The sequence below is a fragment of the Carassius gibelio genome, chromosome A1 (genome assembly GCF_023724105.1).
Source record: "Carassius gibelio isolate Cgi1373 ecotype wild population from Czech Republic chromosome A1, carGib1.2-hapl.c, whole genome shotgun sequence".
Lineage (NCBI taxonomy): Eukaryota > Metazoa > Chordata > Actinopteri > Cypriniformes > Cyprinidae > Carassius > Carassius gibelio.
Window position 1 is genome coordinate 11,121,072 of NC_068371.1, and position 25,832 is coordinate 11,146,903.

The 25,832-nt window shown below is 35.5% G+C and overlaps 1 protein-coding gene across 1 annotated transcript in view; it reads left to right on the top strand.

Annotated features, from left to right (window-relative positions):
* LOC127990713 (partitioning defective 3 homolog B) overlaps positions 1-25,832 on the top strand; it is a 159,970-nt gene that overhangs the window by 26,032 nt on the left and 108,106 nt on the right. Inside the window, exons 3-4 of the mRNA XM_052591522.1 lie at positions 12,959-13,127; positions 23,958-24,058. Coding sequence (XP_052447482.1) covers positions 12,959-13,127; positions 23,958-24,058 — 270 coding nt within the window. The remainder of the gene's footprint in view (positions 1-12,958; positions 13,128-23,957; positions 24,059-25,832) is intronic.

Sequence of the window (25,832 nt, forward strand, 5' to 3'; positions counted from 1 at the left end):
ATATACATGCATACATACGTACGTACGTACGTACGTACGTACAGTACAGTTCAGTTCAGTTCAAAAGTTTGGACACACCTTCTCATTCAAAGAGTTTTCTTTATTTTCATGACTTTGAAAATTGTAGATATATACTCACCTAAAGGATTATTAGGAACACCTGTTCAATTTCTCATTAATGCAATTATCTAATCAACCAATCACACGGCAGTTGCTTCAATGTATTTATGGGTGTGGTCCTGGTCAAGACAATCTCCTGAACTCCAAACTGAATGTCAGAATGGGAAAGAAAGGTGATTTAAGCAATTTTGAGCGTGGCATGGTTGTTGGTGCCAGACCGGTCTGAGTATTTCACAATCTGCTCAGTTACTGGGATTTCCACGCACAACCATTTCTAGGGTTTACAAAGAATGGTGTGAAAAGGGAAAAACATCCAGTATGCGGCAGTCCTGTGGGTGAAAATGCCTTGTTGATGCTAGAGGTCAATGGAGGATGTGCCGACTGATTCAAGCTGATAGAAGAGCAACTTTGACTGAAATAACCACTCGTTACAACCGAGGTATGCAGCAAAGCATTTGTGAAGCCACAACACACACAACCTTGAGGCGGATGGGCTACAACAGGAGAAGACCCCACCGGGTACCACTCATCTCCACTACAAATAGGAAAAAGAGGCTACAATTTGCATGAGCTCACCAAAATTGGACAGTTGATGACTGGAAAAATGTTGCCTGGTCTGATGAGTCTCGATTTCTGTTGAGAAATTCAGATAGTAGAGTCAGAATTTGGCGTAAACGGAATGAGAACATGGACCCATCATGACTTGTTACCACTGTGCAGGCTGCTGGTGGTGGTGGTGTAATGGTGTGGGGGATGTTTTCTTGGCACACTTTAGGCCCCTTAGTGCTAATTGGGCATCGTTTACATGCCACGGCCTACCTGAGCATTGTTTCTGACCATGTCCATCCTTTTATGACCACCATGTACCCATCCTCTGATGGCTACTTCCAGCAGGATAATGCACCATGTTACAAAGCTTGAATCATTTCAAATTAGTTTCTTGAACATGACAATGAGCTCACTGTACTAAAATGGCCCCCACAGTCACCAGATCTCAATCCAATAGAGCATCTTTGGGATGTGGTGGAACGGGAGCTTCGTGCCCTGGATGTAAACCCAACAAATCTCCATCAACTGCAAGATGCTATCCTATCAATATGAACCAACATTTCTAAAGAATACTTTCAGCACCTTGTTGAATCAATGCCATGTAGAATTAAGGCAGTTCTGAAGGCGAAAGGGGGTCAAACACAGTATTAGTATGGTGTTCCTAATAACCCCTTAGGTGAGTGTGTGTGTGTGTGTGTGTGTATATATATATGTATACACACATTTGTAGATAAAATAAATGTGATAAGATTAATTTTTTTTGCAATAATATTAATACAAATTATGAATGCATTTATTATTATTATTACTAATAATAATATAAATAATAATAATAACTGGGGCTTAAAATAAATAATTATTATAATGAATACTTTAATGATAAGGATAATTATAATTATTATTGTGATAACTGTTATTATTATTATTATTATTATTATTATTATATATATATATATATATATATATATATATTTTTTTTAAGCACCACTGCTTTAATTAATGTGCCAACATTGCACTTGAGTTTCCTTTCTAAACTGTTAATTCCAGGCCTCCAGCGGAGCTCCACGGCGTCTTCATTAGGCCTCACACTCTTAGTAACACTTGACTGACAGCTTGAGAGCATTTCTTGAATCTCAGCTCATCCTCTTCACTGTTAATTTGCTAACTCTTCACACAAGTGACAAGTCACACATATCAGTGCTCCCCGCGCACCACTTCAGAAGAGGTTAGCAAGTCATCCACGGAGGATAAAACTAATAAAACACATTGTGCAAAAAGCTCGACTGCAATTTAAAATCAGAAACCCGCACATGGGTCCCTGCCCTGCCAACCAATCAGCAGTCATCACGCCCTCTATTATTATTGTCAATTTTCACAGGCGTCTGCTACTCTAATTAATCATCTTAACGAATGGGCCTTTCTTGATGAGATAGTAATGAGTCTGAATAGCCCTCTTGAAACAGACGTGGTTCGTCTGGGCTTATCAGATACATGCTGTCACCTCTGATTTCTCTGAGAACGTCTCAAAGACTTGATGGATTGTACTTGTTTGTCTCTCATGGTTAAGTATAAAGTAATGGCTTTTATTAGAGATGTAAATGTTGTATTGGGACAATAAGAAATATTTCTTAAGCAGCAAATCATCATATTGGAATGATTTCTGAAGGATCATGTGACACCGAAGACAGTAGTGATGATGCTGAAAATTCAGCTTTGCATCACAGGAATAAATTAAATTTTAAAATCTATTAAAATACAAAACAATTGTTTTTAAATTGTAATATTGTTTAACTTTTTCACTGTTTTTACTGTACTTTTGATCAAATAAATGCAGTTTTGGTTGGCATAAGAGATTTTAAAAAACAAAAACGATTCAGTAAATGACACTAGAATGTGAATGTTGCCAGCACTGTGCCAGAGGCTGGTAAAGGATGTGTGTATGTGTGCCCTCTGCTGGGAGATAAACCTATGGCTGATACCAGCAGGCAACATGTTTAAATGGATTTCATTTAACCTGTTGCAATTTTAGAGACAATGACTAATGATATTCACACGTTAAACCATTTACACACACACACACTTGCTTGAATTAGCTTCACATGCCTTAAATATTTTATTGGAATTCCTAGTGGGGTTTTCTAATTGGAGCCAATCCCATAATCCCAGTTGAGTAATGCAAGAATCCCTTAAGAGTCAAATACGATCCTAGGCGATAAACTGTAATTATTACAGGGTTTTTTGATTCATATTTCATTGTCAGAGTCCTGTTGGCTGTTGTGTTGTAGTAACATCTTGATAGATAAAGGATGGAAAAAAAAAATCATAAAAGAATTGCTTTAAAGGCATTTTATCATATTGTGTTTTCTGCAAGATCTAGTTTGTTGTTGATCTAGTAGTTGTTTTGTGTTATGTCAGAAGCCTAAAAGAAAATTCCCAGTAATATCCTTTAGGATTGGTTCCAAATGTTCAAGTTTTATTTTTATTTTTTTGTTTTGTTTTTTGACTATTTTTAAGGCTTTACTAAAGCTATGCTGTTTTTAGTGTGTGTGAAATTCTGAGAGATTGGAAGGGGGTGTTGGATGGACGGATGATTAGGTCAGATTGAACCCGCATTGGATGTTTCCGGCTTGTTAGGCAATGCAAGATGCCTGATTAACACTTTGTATTCCTCCACGGAGCCCGTGTGCTTCTGTTTTTCAGTGCATCCTCCCTTTTCCCCACAGGTCAGACATTAGGAACAAAGAGGCCAAACGTTTAAGTGAGATGGACAACTTGCTTCCAGTTACTGGGATGTCAAATGCCTTGTAGTCAATTAGTCTCAAGCTGTGCTTGTGTGTGTGTGTTTGATTACCACCATAGCAAGGCTATTAAAGCCAGAAAATGGACATATCTGCTTTTTAGGGTGTCAAAAAACTGCCTGCAAAATGTATATATATATAAAAAACTATTTCAGTTCAGTGTCGGCAGAATATCATGGAGAACAAAACACATTTGTGCAACCTTGACATTTGCAGGCAGTTTTTTGACACCCTAAAAAGCAGATAAGTCCATTTTCTGGCTTTAAGAGCCTTGCTATTGTGGTCATTATTTGTCATTATTGCTATGGTGGTCATTATTTATTCTTTGTCATTATTTGTTATTGACCTAGCTGAGTGTTTCCTGTTGCTCAGAAGTGCAAACAAGTTTCAGAGCTAAAATCAAGTTCACATGCATTCAGCATGTTTCCAAACATGTGCCGCAGCCGCAATTCCTCATAAACCCCCTGAAGCACGGATCTGAATGGAGAACAGCACCCTCCACGCGCACACACATATAGATGCTTTGATTTACTGCAGGTTCCAGTAAAAGGCAGCTGTGCTTGCACAGTGCACCCTGCGAAGTGACAGGTCTTATTATTATTTATAAGCATTCATAAAGAGAAAGGGTAAATTTGTCATTAATCTTACACACACCACAGCCCAGCGGGGATTTTGGCACATTGTTTCCCACAAAGTAGCTCACGTTAAAAAAGCCCACTCATTCATCACAATGCTCATGTGAACACATCCGTCATGTTTTCTTCCCCTTCCAGCAGTCTAATAATTAGCTCTCTCTAGTGCTAAGCTAATGTCAGCTGCTCTCTTTCACCCTCATGTAAGACCCTCCATCTGTCCCCCACTTCACTGACACATTTACCCCCCTCAGAAGCTCCAGAGGGGCTGACAGTCAAATGGAAGGAGTGATTAAGGAGAAGAGGGGGCGGCAGATACCTGTGGAGCACAGCCGCCACTGTAACTGCTTTCTCTTTGACCCACTCTCGCTCTCACATTCTCACTTTCTCAGTTTCATTCTTTGCTTAACTCTCCATTTTATTTCCATCAAAATTCATTTACAGCACAAGTTCCCAAAGATTATTTATTTATTCATTAATTTTTTGGTGCGGCAAACCCACTTATACATATAATATTTTACCTCTATGAGTACGTCTGAAATTAAATTGATATTTCAGTAGTTTCGCTTATGATCATAGTTCTAATTTTTTGGTTAAACATGACATGCATAGTTTGTGTTTTATTTGGATTGTATTTATTTATTTGTTTGTTTGTTTACTTTAGGGGAAGCTCTTTTTTTAAATAAGAATTTTATTTACAAAATTGATACTGATAACTGATTATTGATAACTGATATAATTGTTTGCCAATTCAAAGTCGTTATGGTGTAAAATTCTTGATCATATTATAATGACCAACAGATAATTCCATTATAGTCCAAATTATTATACTGTATATATATATATATATATATATATATATATATATATATATATATTTTGTTTTATGTTGAAATCCAAGAGAAAAAAAATCCATTAGGGTGACTAAAACATTGTTATGATATATGGAGTATCTTTAATTTGATTTGATTAGTTAAAGTGTGGTAATGCTATTCAGTGAAGTATCTAATAATACATTAAATTGTAAATATATAATCTACGCTTTCTAATGAAAGTGTGGAATAAAGAAAAATATATAAATCATTGTATCATGGTACTGCTTCAGTATTTTGTCTCTGGTGGCCACTCAAGTCACGTTGATCTCTCTCTCTCTCTCTCTCTCTCTCTCTCTCTCTCTCTCTCTCTCCCTCTCAAGCACACACACACACACACACACACACACACACACACACACACACACACACACACACACACACACAGGCAGAGCTGTAGGTGCGTTTGATTAGCAGAGGTCAGGTGTCATGTTCTCTTCAAAGACTGTGAATGAGGTGCTTCATTTCCTGAGTGTTCACAGCCTGTCTCTGCGTCTCCAACACTTTGTTAAAGAGGAATTCAACTGAGATTAGATGTGTGTGTGTGTGTGTGTGTGAATTAAAAAAAGGCCTGAAAAAGTGAAAATGAAATAAAGAATACATTGTTAGGCTGCAATGTCATAAATATGAGAAAATACACAGTAATACATTTTCACTTGTTTATTGAACATTGTCATCTTTTATCACACTGCTTTGTATTAAAATGATAAGCCTTATTGCTTATATGAAATGGAAGCAGCAGTAATAAGATAAGGAATTAAATAAATGTATTAATAATTTTATTTGCATATGTATAGGCTTTATGCAGTTGGCAAGCAACATAATGATCCCAGATCATTCTATAAATGAATGATTGGCATATTAATATAGAATCTGATTGCTATGTGGTCACATTTATTTTGAACATGACTTATCCAGGTATGTTTCTTTAATTGTGTTTTTAGAGGACTATTTATTTATGAATTTTTAGCATTTATTTAATCCATTTGTTTGTGCATTTATTCATTTATGCTTTTATTTGTTCATGCATTTACTTCTTATTTCTTATGTTGCATTTATTTGCTTGTTTATGCATATATTTGTTTTTATTTAGAGGGCACTTGCCAGGGCATTTGATGTGAGATAGTTGTTATATATCTGATGGTCTTGTTTGTGTTATTGTGTTATCATGTTATTTTGTGTTCTTGCTTTAGTTTTAGTTTTGGTTATATGTTGTTTTATTGGAAAGCACTTGGGCCAACATGAGTTGCTTTTAAATGTGATATACAAGTTATAAACAATACAATACAATACAATTTATTTTGTGTATTTTATGATCTCTCTGTATCTCTCTCTGTATATATATTAGGGCTGGTAATTTAACACGTTAACTAGATAAATTAATTATGGTGAAAAATAAGGCATTAAAATCATTAACGCATTTAACGCACTTGCCCCGCCCCAATGGGGTGCTGAAGTGAAACAGCTGGGCAGTTTGATAGCCGAATTATAATATGCCGCCTAATAAAAACAAAAAGTAATACAAATTATTATTAATATAATTTAATACACGAATAGGAGAATAAGCTTGATATAGTCTTGACTTTCGACAGAGACATCTGCAATCGTTGATACTGTATGTTTGACTATCGTCGATACACGATACTATTGTCTATTAACAAAACCCTATTACAGACATTGAATTTGCTTTCTCATGCAGCCCATCAGCTGTTTTTGTTTCATGGAGATATGTTTTATGTAGTATGTACAGTTTCACGCAGCTGAAGTCAGACCGTTCTGTTTTTGCTTCAAATTTCGAAATTATGCAATCTAATTTAAACAAAAACTGTTCATACTGCATGTCTGCAGCATCTTTTTTTGGATCGTGATTAAAATGTAGTGGTTGCATCTAAATTTTAAATGGAAAGAGCACAGGCAAAGTCTTAGTTTGTTTATACGAAGATATTTCTTTTATTTGATTTATTTGTTTGTTTTGTTCAATTTCACATTGAAATGCACATAGACTTTGTCTGAAAATTATAAAAAGACACCTTTTTATTTGTAACTTGTTTTAAATCTCATTTAGTTAAATCATGAAGAAAATCATTTGTGAAATCAGTACTGTGAATCATTTCACAATGTGCGTTGAGGGAATCGTTACATCCCCAATTGTTACTGATGAAGAATGTTTTATGTCTTTTGTATATTACCATGTGTATTTATGTATTCATTTTTCTGTGGGATGCCCTGTTTTAGGCTGGAAGCTCTCATACATGTGTGTTTGTGTTTTAGCGGTTACCCAATATTCACTGCAGGTGAAAGCTGCGGCCCAGGTGTGTCTTTTGGAGAAGTAATCTCACACACCTGGAGCCGATGTTCATGACACAGGGCTGCCGAGCTCAGATTAGTCTGGTCTTCTTTTCCTTAATCCCTGTAATTCCTGCCTTTTTTACACGGCATCACCCACAATCACATACCAAGGATTTTACCTGTGTTTGTGAAGACTTCAGCGCAGGTCACACAGGTGTGATTGATGTCGATGTCCCTCTGTGGGCAACCACGGTGGGAGATTTAGATAGATTTAGTGTTTTTGTCAGGTTTATTTGTCATCTGGAGTGAAAGAAAACACGAATGAAAAGATGAAAGACACTACAGGAAACAGGAGCAAAAATTAGGAATGTGATATAAAGTAGGACTCTAATAACAGAATCAGTGGTATTTACTGTATAATGCAAAATGTCACAGAATTTGGCAAAACTTGGATGAATAAATAAAAAATAAGGCTGTATAATGAATCACATTGCAATATGGACTAGTGTCAATGAATATTAAACTGCAAATAGGCTGCTTTTAAATAAATTGATAAGTTAAATAAGTTACAGTACATTGTACTGTACAGAAACAAAAAATACAGCTTATTAAAACATGACAACATATTTAAGGAATATCAAACAATGCCAAACAATTTTTCATTTATTTAAACCATAAGCCTCTGTTGTGCAGAACTTTGTTAGTTTTTCAAATTGAATTTGTTTATTTGTTTTAAATATTCAAGTTTCATGCATTTATTTGATTACAAAATGAATGTATTTGATAATATATTTGTATAAAATTACACATTTCAGTATCCAGAAAAATTTATACAGACAACACACAATCTGGGTACTATTGTTGAAAATAATAATAATAATAATAATGATAATAATAATAATAATAATAATTTGTTAAAATTGTATGAATTCTAATGAAAACAACCCACTTATTTTTATTACAACACAACCCAGAAAAAAAATAATAATAAACTGAACGCACATAATTTAAGAAAAACTAAAATGGATTTCATAGTGCTATAATAACAGAGGAGAAATTCTGGAAGAAAAGCTTGAAATAACAGTAAGCTCTTCTCTGCCTTCCTGATGTCTTACATCAGCTTTTTACAGACGATCCTGCTCTCCACAGTAATGCTCAAAATCACTTATCATTTTGACAAATTAACAGCTTTTTTACTTGTACCTGTGAAATCCTGTCATGACCTAGGTGTTGATTGGCAGGTGGGGTTGGCATGACAACAGGCTCCATCTCATCAGCATGTAGGTGGAGAAGATAATGGATTACAGGAGGAAGTGACATTAGTCAGCATTGTTTGACATCATATTTCCTCAGGCCATTATCTGCATTTGAGCTGAGAGAAGACAGGGTGATATGGCTGCTAACTTGAATGCAAATCAATTCATTTGATTTTGCCACACATGAGAAGAAAGTTGCAATGTTTGTTTGGGCAACTGGTTCTTCTCTGTTTATCCATCTTTCTTTCTGTATCTCACATTTAACTTAAAATGTGACTTTATGTCTCAAATGTATTTGCCACAGTTTTGACATTATATAATGACTGACTATATTTTGCACATTGTGACATTTAGAATTTATATGCTACATAATCTTTTTTTATGTCTCAGTTGTGACTTTATGTTTCAGTTTTGACTTTTTATGCATCAATGTGACAATCTCAAAATTGTTACTAAATCTCAGACTTTTTAAATTGTATATCTCACAATTTTAACTATATGCCACAAACTGTTTCATAGTCACATCGTGTCTTTGTCAGTGTAACTTTATATCTCAATTTCTCACAAATTAAATGCAGAATTCCTTTTTACATAGTGTTTACATATAAATCTGTCTTAGCAGTTTGTGGACACAACCACCCTGCAATGATTAAAATCCATTCACTCCCTGAATAGTGTTATCTGAATAGTATGACATCATATAGCTCAGGCACGGCCTACGACTGTTGACTGACTTTCCTGTATTAGCATATTTCCACCCTCAGACAGTCAGACAGTTAGGCCGGTGACACACTGGCTGCGTGGCGTGAGCGCCGGGTGTCTGAAGCATCCCAGAAGCATGGTGGCTGCCTCGTGTTTTCTGTGTCTTTACACAGCAGATCCGTGCCTGGCGCGGCGCTGGCGCGCTGCTGCTGTAGAGGGAGACCGTTGACAGACCAGGCTTATGTCTTCATTACAACAATATCAACTTTTTTTTTACACACCTACGCCTACTGATAAAGGACACCGTCAAAAGTATTGACGGCGAAATAGATTATGTTGGACAGTTGCAATATTTGAAAATCGATAATTATTTATTTATTTATTAAATTACATTTATATCTGAATTTATGTCAACCTATAGACTTTCAAATATCAAAATATCAGGAATTCATATGTATCTGTGTACAAAATGACATTTTCCTATTATATTTTGCCTGGAAACGCTTCCAACACGTGCGTGTCTCGCGGTAAAAATAGGCGTCGGTTCTATTTCTAGCAAGCAAGCGTTTTAACCTGTTACGTAACCTGTTAAAGTACAGACATTTCATGAAAGCGCTAAGAATTATAACAACTCTTGGAAAATGTGCATCCGATGTCCCTTTTAAACTTAAAATTTAATTTGGACTTTGTATGCTCTATCGTCACAATTTTTTCTTTTTATCTTAAATTTCTTTATATGCCACCACATTCAGCTCACTATTATGACTTTTTCATAATTTGCCATAGTTTTGACATTGTGCCACAATCTGACTTTATATTTTACATTTAACTATATTCCACAACTACTTTATATTATGAAAAATTTTGTCACAAAAGTGATTTTTTTTCTTACGATTGTGACTGTATATGCCACAATGAGAATTTATCTTGCAAAGTTGATTGTATATCTCATAATTTTAACTTTACTTGCAACAAATTGATTTTGAATGCCCCAAATTGACATTTTTTTTCACAACTGTAACTTTATATGTCCCAGTTTTACAGTTATGTACAAAACAATGTGACACTTTAGATTTTTTTTCCCCACTCAATTACCTTTTTTATGTTTAACTGAGGTAAAATGGGTTTTCTATTCATGTGATTGAGCCGTTGACTTAATGATTGAACAGACAGTGTTTTGTATTTGTTTTTAGTTTTTTTGTAAGGAACCCAGTTTCAGACCAAGGCACCATAACATCGCATCTAATGATCTAGAACAAATTTAAGTGAGCTTTAGATGTTAACAAGCAAATGTTTAATGATCGCACGCCTTTAAAACCCAACCGTCATGGCAGGGTGCTTAGAAAGCAACACAATGAATGTGTATGGCCGTACGTTCATTTCCCAGTAGAAATCGAATCATAAATTGAAAAATCAAACAGCATTTTTACAGTTTGGGGCTCTGCCAGCAACTCTTTCCTAAGATCGAGAAATGTCACTTACTCTGTTGAAACCTAACAGTCTATATTCCTTTTAATACAAAAATATACATTCACATATCCTCTCAGAGGTTGTGTCGTTGATGAATGCCTCTCAATAGAATAGAAAAGCTCAGTTTGTCCGTGTTACAGCCCTCACCTCACACATCTGTGACCTGCTTGACTGCTATTATGAGGGAAGGAGTTTTCATAGTTTTTTGTTGTTGTTCTGTTTGCAGCTCTTTGATTGGCTGAAACCGATACACACTTATTTCTATCGAGTCACACACCTCTACGATCTTTCAGGAATAATGTGCAGCATGCATACACACAACTGTGGTGATGGATATCCCAGCCCACACACTTCAGACCCAGAAATAGAGTTTGATCAGGTATGAGGCACTTAGAGGAAGAACCGGAGAGAGACGGCCATCTATCAAACCAGAGGAGAAGTGATTCCCCAAGATTACTTTCCCCCACTCTCCCACATTTGCCATCTGATCCGGATGATTTCGGTTTGTTTTTCAGCACGAGAAATGTCAGGCCATCGAATCACATGGACCGGGCACAATATTTCCCCATGATTGATGATGCGTATTCCTGTCGCGTGTCACCGGTTATTGTTTTCCTGAAAAACAGATGCAGATGACTTCATATCGAGCTTCCGTCTCACCCTCCCTGGCGTTTTTTTTTGTCTTTCATTAAGCTGTTGTTTCCTCTGCCAGGCCTTTGACGTGATTGGAAAGGCGAGTGTGGGCAAAGAAGGGAAGTGTTAATTCATTAGTGGCTGGCGAATGAATTCATCAGACGGCCGGCTTTATGACCGCTTGTCAACGTGCCAATCGGAGACGGTCAGAGAGCACAGCGCACACAAACATATTCTCTCTCATTACCGACATCGTCCTCAGCTCATAGTGCTACCGTGAGATAACGTTTGACAGCTTCTGATTCCCTTGTCACATCTAATTTGACCATTGATGCCTAACGCATGTGCTCACAAACAGACACTTGTCGGCTTGGGGTTTATTTTTTAATTTCATTTTAGATTTGTTTATCATACTGCCTGTCGTATTTATACGATTTGGAAAAATGCTGTAAGCTATTCGACTGATGCATTTCACATGGGCTTTCAGCCGTTACGTTAGACAATTAGCGGTTGCTGGTGTAATGTGTCTAATTATTGTCTGATGGCTGTGTATATTAACTCATTAGTAATTACTTATTACATTTCGGCCATTTGAGGCACCTGATGGAATAATAACATCTCTCACCAAGAGATAAGTGTGTGTGTTATTTTCTGTATAGCATACTAACATACTCCGAACATACATACTGTTTGCTTGGTTTGATTGAATGGAAAACCAGGATTGCCTATATCTGCCAACATGTGAATCGCAAACACATCAGGGAGCACTGTATCCCACAACGCAATGCACTCAACTTGACCTTTCCAGTGTGGAGAATGAACCAGCAGTAGCATCAGCTGTGATTTTTAACATCTTCCTGATTCATTATGTGATTAGACTGCCAGCATCAGGACATGCTAAATATATTCATGCAATGTTTTGTTTTGGTATGATTTTTAAGTCATTATATATTTTTTTTATTACATAATATTTAAAATTAAGTATTTTAGAATACATATTTTAAGAAATGTTTTATTTTATTAAACTATTATTATTATTATTATTATAAATTATTATTTTATTTTATTTTAAATGAAAACTATTGTGAACTGAGTGTTAATGAAGCATTTTTTTTATTTTCTTTTTATTTATTATTATTTTTTAATTTGCATAAAAAAAGTGTGGCTGAAGTGTCCAAAAACATTTCCAGTATTTCCAGTATTACATTCATAGTAATTATTTTCTATTAATATTGGCCTGTGTTTTTCACTTCATATATGTCTGAGTGAGAATGAATTATCAGCATTACACCGATAAGCCACTCTACCCTCCACTGAACAAATCTGTGTGCCTTTTTTTTGTTTTGTGTATACTTTTACATATATGAGCTTGATCAGTAATGTCATTTTCAGTGTTAACCATTTTCATGCTGTAATTTTGTTAGATGAATGATTTGTGGAATAAAGAAACCGTTTGATCGATGCTGTTGCTGTTATATTGGGATCTCCAGTTCTCTTTGTTTTCAGCATTGTGTGTCCTGTAAAATAAATGTGATGTGTATATACAGTATAAATTTTGAATGTTTGTAAGTTAGTGATGTTTTTTTTTTTTTTTTTTTTTTCTGTTTTCTAATCTGATTTGTGTTTGTTGTCCTCAGCTGAAGGCTGTGTTTGAGAAGACGGAGCTCCAGCAGAGGGCGATGGTGAGTCCTGGAGGGAGTGTGGCGTCCGGTCGCTCCAGCCCTGACCCCTCTGAACCTGAGCTCAGCGTCCTGCAGCCCTACCTGGGCAGTGAGATAGAGGTCACCCCCTCCACACTCAAATCAAGTATGTCAGAGCTGGAATTCACATTCACATCAATCACAAAGAAAAAGATGAATCATTTCTATTGGATTCTATTCTATTTGAATTCTATTAATTGATTTTTCTGCCAAATAAATAATGTCTTTGATCTTATAAGTTAGATTGTCAAAATTAAATTGAAGTTTGTTTTAAAGCCTTATTCAAAATACAATTATAAATTATTATAAAAAAGTTTGAATCCCTGAAGCCTCTAAGGGTTAAACAGTACTTTGTTTACAAAATTCACAAGTGTCTTTCATTTCTAGTGACCACAGGCCGACTGAATGGAGAACACATCTGTATGTGTATATCAGCATGAGTGTGTGTGGTGGTTTTAACATGTGTCTCTTACACAGTTTTTAGGAACAGAGTTGTAGTGCATGTTTAATTGCATTATTAGCAGCCCATAATTGAAGCTGTTTTAGTGTAGGTTTATGTGGTTTAGTGTTAACCCGCTGTTTTGTATAATGTCTTTGGAAAGACACTAGGGTGAGTAAATGATAACAGAATTATTTTTTTTTATGGATCACTATCCCTTTAAGACTTGTTGGTGATGACCAACCACAATGGCCTAGCAACTACTCAGCAACCGATTTGTGGCTAATTCTCGCTCAACGCGTGACTGTCACAGCTGTATAAATTCAAATGAATGCAAATGTTACACTTGCCATTTCTGAATCCGTCATTTTGACTGCTCACTCAGCCTTGCCATGGCTAACCTTCCCATAATGCCCCTCTCTGAAGCCAGACTGGAGGCAGATGCCCCAGTGTACACCTCAAACATTGCCATGTCATTACGTTACAAAAAGTCCACAGTCAACTGCACACACAATGCTCGTCTCTCTCATTTATCAATTAAATGATGCCGGGACAAAGGAACCGTGCACAATGTAGTTTAGGAGCTGTGTCGGTGTGTGTGTGTGTGTGTGTGTGTCAGCACTTGGGATCTGTTGTTGAAACGCAGCCAGGGGAGACAGGGAAGTCAAAAAGGAGGCTTATTGAATCAGTGGCACTAAAGAGGAGGAAAGGCCTTCACGGGATCAGGGTTAACTTAATTAGTGTGTGTGTGTGTGTGTGTGTGTGTCTGGGGTGCAAACAGGAATAATGGCAGCATTTGAATCCGTATATGCTTGGCCGGAGCTTGGTTGACTTCAGAACAGTGTACGCTGATAATCTGGTTAGTTGATGTGGATGTTGTCCTTTTAAGTTGCTGTACTTGGAGGGCAATATTGTCCCTAGATGTTTGCTATAAATGAACATAAACAAACATCTTGTTGAATTTTACATTTAAAAAAAAGTATATGCATCAGTTTTACTACATTTTGTTTTATTTTCCTTTTTGTATTCTTTATTTTGTCATTTTAGTTTTATTTAAATTTGTATTCAAATTTGTTTTATTTTGTGTGTATGTGTGTATCTATTAGGGGTGCACCGATATATAACGGCCGATGATTAATGCGCATCTCGTCGGTAAAGCCGGTTCTCTAATCTGAAACCGATATATATCGGTGCATCCCTAGTATGTATATATGTTTCATTTATGTGTATATATATTATGCATATATGTATATTAATTTTAATATTAAAACAAAACATTTATTGCATTTTTAAAAATAGAATATTTAATAATAGTTCAATAATATTTGAATTCATTTTTATTTAGTTAATTGTGATTTATAATGGGCTTTTATATGAAAAGGCCCCCCCCCCAAAAAAATGGTTAAGTGTTGTCAATATGTCTCACTTTATTGGAATGGTTTCTTTATTTTCCTTATTGCAAGTAAATAATTAAGTGTAGTATCCAGCATTTGTTGTTTCTTTTCGCTATACCTCACAATATTCAGAAAAATATTTATCAAAACAACAGCTCACCCTATATAAAATATATATATATATAATTATTTATTATTATTATTATTTTTTTAATAGGGTGAGCTGTTGTTTTGATCCATGATTATTTTTGTTTCCAACAGTGGGTCTCTAAGGGTTAAACAGAGAATTCTGCACAAAAGCACTATGAGATTCTCCCAATTAAAACCAAACAAACAATAAATGTTTTTGTTTTTTATTATGTCGGGATGTGGAGCATAAGATTGAGTGACAGGCGGTGACTGCTGAAAGAAGATAGCTATAGATAGGGGCAGTGGGTCACCACTCAGCCTGTGGGTCAAAGACATACATTAAAGAGCTGAGTAAATGTGAGGTTAAAGAGGATACAGAGGATGATTGGCAGTGTGACAGATGTCAGTCAAAGAGTGAAAAGACATAAGAGATGGGTTGAATTGGCACTTCAGCTTGTGGAAAACAAAAATTAACATGCAACATGTAATGTATGTGTATATACACTACGTTTTTTTATTTTTTTTTATTAAACATTTATTTTTCACATTTGTCACCAGAAATGTTATAAATATACAGATATGTTTGTCATATATGATATAATTTTCCTGTTTTTAAATTCATGACATTAAATGGGACACAACACACACAGTTTCACCCAATCTCATGTTGATCTTGAGAACCTATAGAGTGGTATAGCATCATTCATTGCTCCAAAAAGTCTTTAGTTTTATCATAATTAATTATAAAGGAAAGAAAAATACAGCTTTCCGATTCTCTTCAAAGCAGCCAAGCTCCTATAGGCGTGCTGTGGGTGGCGCTAAAGATTGATGAGCACTTTCCCTTATATGCTAACAAAATAGACATTTGATGCCGTTTCATATAACGTTACTGTCTGCAGTTCTAAATGATGCAGATCTTTTATAGCTGGGACCGCTCCATCTTCCAATATCAAACGATGTGCAAATCTATTGCAGAACTGGGCCTTGCTTATAAAACGTTTGTCAACACACTTGCACCTGCATAGAGAAATAATACATTTTGTGCTATCTCTTGTTGTCGCAGTCACGTGCAAGCGTCACTGAACTGCTCCCATCAGAGCTTTTAGTTCATACACGATCTGAGCATTAACTCAAATTACGCAATCATATGTTTGTATGAATGAATGAGGTGCAGTTTTGTTTATTATACACACTGAAGTACGCGGGACGTTTGCAGTGATTTCAGCATTTGCAGTGTTGCCAAGTCTGTGGTTTTCGCGGAATATCACTGTTTATCACTGTTGCGCGGGTTAAAAAGACCTCAACAACTGATATTTAGCCCCTGGAGTGCACATTTTACCAGTCGAAGCTCGCCAAAAATGTGTATTTTACCCCCCCGAAATGCTATTTTTTAACATGGTGCGACGGGTGTAGTTTTGGGCTAGTTTTTGGTAGCAATTTGGCGGGTTTTGAAGTGAAAACCTGGCAACCCTGAATCTTTCATCTCACTAAATGAGGACATAAATACACAAACAACATCTTCAGAACTGTTCTGAGAGTCACTTCATGAGTATTTTACCATTTCATTTGAGTAAAACTATAGCGTCATATGATATACACAAAGAAAAATAAAGGTATTCACGGCAACCCGTCAAAATAAAAGTCCGGTTTAACTTAAATACATTAGCAGAATGTACCTACTACTCATAGACTGTATGAAAACAGGGACATAGTGTCCGTGACGTCACCCATAGGTTTCAGAAGAGAAGCCAAAAGTAGGTGGAGCAGGCTGTCACCATCTTGGCAGCGTGCCACCGCGTGTAAATCCCGGATAATCAAAAATGGGCAAAAAGGCAGAAGCTGGATGCTGAAACCACGCCCACCTAGCTCGATGGCGGTGACAGCAGTGGCAATCCACCTTTCTAATTATTCAGAACTTTAAGGCTTAATATAATTTAAACCGATGAGTTAAAATAAAATTCACCCGCCTCACAGTTGTCATGAAGGGCAAAATTAGCTATATAGAACAAAAATTTTTTTTTTTGAACCAGGCTGTAAACATGTTTTTTTTTTCTGCTGTAATGTAAGGCATTTTAGCATGGGGAGTCTATGAGATTGACTCCCTTTTGCAGCCATCCTCAAGTGGCCAGTCAATGAATTATAGTTTATGTCACTTCTGTATGGGCTTCACAAGAGAGAGAGAGGTTGCCGCTTGGTACTACAACTGCTGCTGCTACTAGTACTACTACTACTAAAATTTGTTAAACTTTATTTGTTAAAGAAATTATCACACAACATTTCTTTCATGTTTTAATTTGAATAGTAAATCCCCTTTGTTTGCCAAAAAAAGCTTAATTTTAAATAATTTAAAGATACATTACATTTGTTTTACACCTTCCTTTGATAACCAGATACACAACACACCATTTCTGAGGAAAAAGAGAACATTTCATAAGGCTATTTTAAGAATAAATGTGAATAAATTCAGTTTTTTTATGCATCAAATAATTAGACATGCTACAAAACAGAATTTATATTTAACAAACGATTACAGTAGTATATGGTTTGTATGTTACTTTAATGGAATTTGGGAATGTTTTCTTAACAATTCACGTAAGGTTGCAAGAAAATATTTTATTTTCTGGAAAGACACTTTAAGTGGATAAATGTATATTGGATTAAAGTGATGTGGACCTGGAGACTATAAGGAGTGGATAAACATTTTGGTTTTCATGAAATGTTTAATAACCTAATGTTATAAGTTCACCTATACTCTAAATGGGTAGTTAGTTGGTATGTTTGGTTTAATTTCATGTTCAACCGATTTGTTTTTGAAAAAAACATATTGTGTTTGTGTGTGTGTATATATATATATGTATATATATATATATATATATATATATATATATATATATATATATATATATATATATATATATATATATATATATATATTTTTTTTTTTTCCAATTATATAATTATTATAGCACCTAAAATATGTTGCGTGTATAAAGTGTTTGTTTCAGCCAGTTAAAGGGTGGTTACATTGTGTACACGATCAGGATGGGATCCCCTCCGCCTCATTTTGAGCCAGGAAAAACCCTGCCTTCATTTCGACATGAAGAGCCAAGATTGAAAAACAAAATAAAAATTAACTCTCTGAAACTTGTGCAAAAAAGGAAGGAGTATATTTGACACAGAAATACTCTGTTCTACAATCATACAATTGTATAACTCATGTTTAGCATGAGTTAGCATAACACTTGAACACATAACAGTGTAAATAACTCAACATGCATGAAATAGCAGTAGACCTCCCCTTTAATACATTTTCCTGATTCTATAGGCCTTATTTGAAAGATTAAGCTTTACGTTTGTATGTTTTTTTTTTTTTTAATTGCTTTTATTTTATGTGGAAGGTTAGTTTATAGCAGTTATAATTAGCTTAAAATGGAACTGAAGAGAGACACTTAAGGATTTAAAAGCATATAAGCTTGTTTTTCTTGTGAGATCATGATGCATTCAAAGATATGTGATCAGTTGTCATGGGTAACACATTCCAACCATGGGTGTCACATTAGTGCGGTGCACTTTAAACAAATTAAACCTGCTGTTCATGTTTACTTAGTCAGTGCACAAGGAAAGGATTGAGGAAGGGGTTTTTTCAGACGTAATTATGGAATGGCGGTTTGTTTCCGCCATCCAGAGACCATGAGTTTGTTCCTGTTCGAGCCATAACAGTCCTCAGAAACAGGTCAAATCGGTCTCAGCTCTGACTGTCTCTACGGCACGGCACTATGATTACAGCAGCATCGATCCCTGACCTACTCGCTCTCATTACACACACATGCTCTCTCTCACGGCTCCCAGCAGCACCTGAGGTGGGCCGCAGCTCATACCTGTCAGACATTGATTACCAATAAAACTGAATTACAGGTTAACAGACTGTCGATATCAAACTTCTCTTTGAATTTGGTTCTTGGTGCATGCTGTTTTTCCTTTTATTTTTTGGGGGGGTGGGTGGGGTGTGGGGGGGCTGATAACTTCAACTGCTCTTAGAGCAGCGTAGAGCCGTGCCAAACAGACGACGCCTGACTAAAAGAATGTGCCCACTTGACCCCATTTCACATGACAGACCTCTCAGGGGTCAAAGGTCAAGAGGATTCGCCTTGCTGTCCTTCATCCTGGAAGTTTGCACCCAGATTCCTGATCACTTTTACAATGCTTTACGGATTGCAGTTGAGTGGGAAACTATCTGAGGCGTGTAGATAAATTCGGGACTTGACATTTAAGTTGATTTTCCACCAAGAAAATCTTTGACAGAAGTATCTCTATATAAACACAGCACATTATTCAGGATGGTGAATCTCCATCGTAAATATATTGTGTTGATGAAATCCAGACTCTGGATTCTACCTGCACATGATCTTGGCCAATATGCTAGAGGCGCCAGATGTGTTTGGATAATTTTCTTGTCTCTGTAACCACTGAAAATTAAGATGTATACGTTTTTTTTGGAAGGCAATCAATGTTTACTGAAAATCCTTCCTTCCATCCATATTAGGGCTGGGTATTAATTGATTGACTGGCTCTGAATACACATACAGACAAACCATTGGTCACAGGAGGGGTGGGATGTTGATCCGTACTGGCTTGGGATGGGTGTCATCTCGACCAATGAGAATTTGGGGTGGGCCTAAGACTGCAGCAGCGTTCACATGAAGGGCTCACGTCTTCATAAGTGGGAAATAGAAAGTTTCCAACTGCACTTCAAAGGCATCAGAGAAGCGCTCTCGCTCATCTCAGTGGAGTGCATCGTTTTGTGAACTTTGTGGTTAATTACTTTGAGTCGTCTTGGACACGGTAACAAACGGCCCTCTCACAGTATATTGCTTTACAAATCTATCATTTTTGCCGCTCAGAAATGTTCACGCAATCATGTTGCATGTATCAGAAGTTCGAGACAGTAGCTTCATTTGAACAACATAATTGCCCAGTACAGCTGTACTACACCATGTTACAGCACAGTAGCGCTATAGCAAACAGGAACTAGTGTATACTACATAGAAATTTACTGTCAGTGCGTTTTTTGAGCAGAGAGAGCGCTAGCATAGCCAGTAAAAGAAATCTAACTTTATTTTGAAATAATCTAGCAGAAAATACAGTTTTCTGAAAAATAAGCTTAATTTTTTTGTTTTACTTGGTTTACTTTAAACAAGATAAATGGTATATGCTTGTGTGATTAATCGCGATTAATTAAAAAAGGCAGTGATTAATTCATTTAACAAATGTTATCTATTGACAGCCCTAATATGTATTACAGTATTTCATATGGCAAAGTGTACTTTTCTACAGTACTGTATGTCCTGGTTAAACTACTGTACATTTTAAACATTATTATTATTATTTTTTTTTTACGAAAAACAACTGGTAAAAACATTGTCAATTTAAAAGCAGACTTAAGTATTAATGTTTGTTTTAATAAAAGCATTTAAACACATTTTAGTTATTTACCTTTACACAACTTTAATAAGACAATTAATATGTAATTCAACTTTTTTATAGCCTATATAAAAGGCAAACAGTTCTTATTAAAACATTTGATGTATAGCTTCAGGTCTGTGAATGTCTAACCTTTAGTCTATTAATAATATTTTCTCACTCAAATTCTCCTTATTTTAGCCTGATTACTGGCTTTCTTATTTATTCAGCTGGAAGCACATATTCATAGCACACTCCAAATATTGTGCTTTTCCTTGAAGATGAACCCACCAGATGGGTTGTTCCACTCCTGTGTCAGAATAGCCAGTAATTAAAGGTTTTACCTTGAATAGCTCTGGCATTTACAGATTTCCCACAGATTCTTACCTCTGTCTTCTTTTAAGGGGCATAAAGCCAAAATGAATGCCTAAAATGAGTTTGCATGAACAATCCTCTTGACGATTAACCTTGAGCCTGGAGTTTAGTGCCAAGCTCCACCAGATTCTGCAGGTTTGGGAAGATTGATTGGAGTTGAGGGAAACTCTTCATCCAGACCCTGCACAGATGTACCACTCCTTTATGAGAATTCGTAAACATCACAAAGGTCTAAGAACTTTCTTATTGCGCGCGTCCTTCGTAAGGTCTATAGGGTGTAGTTAACGGTGGATGTTGGAGGTCTCGTGGTGTAGAGAAATGATGGCAATGAAGGTTATGGTTTAAGAGTTGCTCTAAGGTGGCATACACACGGAGGGGACAAACAAAACTCCTAAAATATAATATTCATGGAAAAGGATACTAAGGGCACTGGGACATATATCTTTGTCATATAAATGAACTCATCTCAGGCCTGAGAAGGCTTTTCTTTCGTTCTAAGTCTTTTTCTTTGGCCTTACCTGTCTCTCTCATTTGCACATCAGCATTGAAATGCAGAGAAATATAGTTCAGTAGCTCATTGTTAAATCTAAAGATGGCCCTGATAAGTTGATATATTGCTCAAAAAGCAATACCAATGGCTTTCCTAACAAACTAGGAGACGTGTTAAAGCTTGCTTTTGGTACCAGTACCTTATTAAAATGACAGAGGTAAAAATACAGAACACAGAGTCTGTGTTAATGACTCCCAGAAAATGCTAACTTCTCCTTAATGAGTGTTTCTGTGCTAGTGGGATCATACCAAAAGCGTTTTTGATGATTTCTAGTAGCAGACTAAAGGATATGAACAGTCTTTGCTGATGGAAGTGTCTGTTTGACAAGGGAAAATGTTAACTTTTTTTTAAACATTGTGCTTGATTTCTCTCTCTCTCTCTCTCTCTCAGTGCTTTTTTCTTTGCTTTTCAGTGTCAGACTTGTACTTTCTGTTATTTGCGGCTGGCAGAAGTCAGCAGTATTGTGTTCTGTCACTTTTATCAATACATAATAATGAGTTCTTGTCAGTGTAGGAAGCTACTTTAAAACTGTACATTGAAAGTCTTTTATGCTCACCAAGACTATTCATAAAAACAAATGATAAAATATTTGTATAATTTTAAAAAGTGGTTAACTATAAGAATATATTTTAAAATGCAATTTATTCCTTTGATTCAAAGCTGAATTTTCAGCATCATTACTCCAGTATTCAGTGTCACATGATTCTTCGGAAATCATTGTAATCATTCTAACATGCTAATAAGCTGACAAGAAACATTTCTTAATATTATAAATATGAAAACAGTTGTGCTGCTTCACATCTTTGTGGAAACTGTGATACATTTTTCAGGAAACAAATATTTAGTAACATTATAAATGTGTTTTATTGTCATTTTTGATCAATTTAATGCATCTTTGAAAAAATAAAAAAGGGCAAAATCTCACTTTCCAAATCAATGTATAAACTTATACACCCTGTTACTACCCTAAAAACATTCTTCCTTATTTAATTTTAGGAAGTAAAATCTTTGTTTATATATATATATATATATATATATATATATATATATATATATGTTTAGGCAGTCAGAGCAGTATTTATGTGAAGAAGAAACTAAAAATAAACTAAACTAAATGCATCTAATAAAGAATAAGGGGAAGCATTTGTGTTTCCAGACCTGTTGTTATTTTTGCTATTTTGCTTGAACCTTTTTCCTTGCACATAAAAAAAGAGCACTTTTATATGTACAAACCTAAGGTGACACATAATCAGATTTTTTTTTTTTTTTTTTTAAGAAAAGAAAACAACTATGTAGCATAAATAGCTAACCTATGTAGTACACACCGAAATTCATTAGGGTGAATGTAATTGCTCAAGACTACATAGGCTCTAGTTGTTAACATGTAAATGTAGGACAGTCATATGCTAATGAGCTCATTAGTGTGTTTACGGTTTCTGAATTAGTCATTTTAGCTACTTAGTATATGTTTTTCATACTCGTATATATATACATGGTACATAAAACAGTTTTTCCCTGTGGTAAAAAACAAAACCCTGTTTCTTATGATTCAGCTCATGTATCTCGTTCACCAGCAGTGACCTTGCTACCAGAGATGTCACGGTGTCCCCGGCCTTATCTCAGGAGGACTTGGAGATCCTCTTTAGTATGGAAGAGTTGTACAGTGCTGATATCAAACTCCTTCATTGCATTTTTTCTGTTGTATTATTTTGTTCCTGTAAAAGCCAGAGCTGTTTTTGACGGATCTGGCATCCTGTTCCCGTAGCCGTTTCTGCTGAGCCTAGAGCCTAGTGGCTGTTGTCCCTTTTATTGCAACCAGACAAATGTGTGTGATGGGAGACATTTGGCAGGACTAAGTATGTTTAAGAAGGCTGCTCTTACTCATTCAGATGTGTTCCGTGAGACTTTATTGTTGTGCTTTCATGTGGCGAGTTTAGTGTGATTTTAATCGTGTTTAAATGATCTAATGTGTGTGTGAAAATGAAAACACTCTTGGTGCTGTTCAAAAAGCGTTTATGCCATTATTCAGTTTGATCTTCTCAAACAGACAAGTGCTGGTCACACACTTTTTGCTTTTATTTTCAGACACACATTCAATCTTTTAGACACCATTAAAATCAAACTAAACTCGCCAACATGAAAGCAGGCATAATGAGACATAATACTTCTGAAATTTAATGTGCTGCTACAGTGGTATTGTTTGAAGCACTATGTAAATACCATGGCACATTAAACAAATAATTATATATTTTTTATAGGTTATTGTTTTAATTATTGTTAACTGAAACTAAACATTACATCAACTGAAATAAAACCAAAGACCTATTAAAAAGGCTAATACTAATGACAAAAAAACACACAAAATTAAAACGGAATATATTGATAAAATCTAATTCAAAGTATTAACAAAACCTATAATAGTATCTCAATGATACTAAAATAACAATGTTTGGTGCTGAATGATTGTCATGGACCACAGTGCTTTTTTAAAGTCTAAGTCCTTACATTTTACACTTAACCTAGGTTTTAAAATGCAGTATGGTTCTATTCTAGATTTAAAAATGTGTTCTTTGACTTTTTCCCCATCAGCCACTCCTCTATCCGTGCGAAGCAGCAGTGACCCCGCCCTCGCCCCGCCCCTGGATGTCAATTCAATGGACCCCGAGGACCCCAGCAGACCCCAGTCCACTGTGAGTGAACTGATGTTTGATAGGAGTGTCTGGGAAAGTGTCAACTTTCTTTTTTTCAGTTCAGTTACACTAAATAAAGGCCAAATTTATATTGTGTTTTGGAAGTAAAACAAGACTACTTATTAATCTGATGAATCCTGTCCTTGCTTGCAGAATTTACACTGAAAACTCAACATTCATGGTCATATTGTATTTGAGCTTAAGTTTGACCTTTTGCTGTAGCTCTGGCATCATTATCTTACTTTCTTCCATGATTGTTTTCATCTTTCATTCTTTGTATTTGAGGTCATCTATTAACAACTCATTTTGCTATCACATTCGAAAGACAAACGGAACATATACTATTGCTCAAAAGTTTTCTAATACTTTTATTTAGCAAGAATGTGTTAAAGTGATCAAAAGTAGAGACATTAATAATGTTACAGTAGATTTCAGTTTCAAATAAATTGTGTTCTTTTCAAAAATATTAGACAACAGCACAACCAATTTCAACACTGATAATAAGAAATGTTTCTTGAGCAGCGAATCAGCATATTAGAATGATTTCTGAAGAATCCTGTGACACAAGACTGGAATAATGATGCTGAAAATTCAGCTTTGCATCACAGGAACAAATAACAGTTTTCTATTTGAATACCTTATAAAATGTAATTTTAAATTGTAATAATATTTCTTATTATATATATAATAGTTTTTATTGTATTTTTCATCAAATAAATGCAGCCTTGGTGAGCAGAGGAGAAGTTTTCGAAACCATTTAAAAATCTTGTCAACCTTAAACTTTTGAATAGTAGTGTAAGTTTCAATTTGAGTGAACAGTTGTTTAGGACTTTGCTGTATGTGCCTCGGAGTCACACAGAAGTGTTTTAGGATTACATAAAACTGTCAAATATTTCTAAAATATTAGCATCAAACGGTAAAAGAAAGTGTATGTCCCAGATGGCTGTGAGTGACAGTAATCATTGCGGTGCACTCCTCAATGACAGGGTAAGGGCATGCTAATGCATCAACGACAGCACTTAGTGAGGGTTCATAAATAAATGCCTATTCTCTCTGCACCCAAATAAATATCTTCTTCTGTCAGTGCCACCGCTGCAGATTCCAATTCCTCCTGTACGACTTCTTCAGCACTCAGGTGACACTTGTAAAGAATTCTTAGAGAATTTAGTTCCAGATACAATACCAGTGCTGCACTGCTATTTTGTTTTAGCTAGTCAGAACGTAATTTATACAGCTAGGACTGGATCAACATTTCTATCAATCAATCAGTTCCTAAAGTCAGAGGCCAGCTTAACGTTAGATGATAGGAATGCTATTTCTAGTGATGCACTGGAAAATCCTGACCTGACCTGACCTGATAAGCCTGAACCCCACTAAAAATTAAGTTGAATTTCATTAAAGTTTCAATTTCATTAATGCTGTAATATTTAACATTATGCCGTATATCTGCATGTGTCATTTTTTTATCTTGTAAATTTACACTATAGGTCAAAATTTTGGGTTGAGTAAGATTTTATAATGTTTTTGAAAGAAGTCTCTCACCAAGGCTGAATTTATTTGCTCAAAAATAAAAGGAAACAAAGACCAAAAAAAAAAGGAAACAAGCAAACTATTTAAAGTAAAACAACAACAAAATTTAAACAAGAATGAATCAACCAATAAATGAACAAACCAAACAAACAAATGAACTAAAGAAAGAACAAATGAATGATGAAAAAGGGCAAACTAATTTTCAAAACAAAAATAAACCACAAGTAATCTAATAAAACATGAA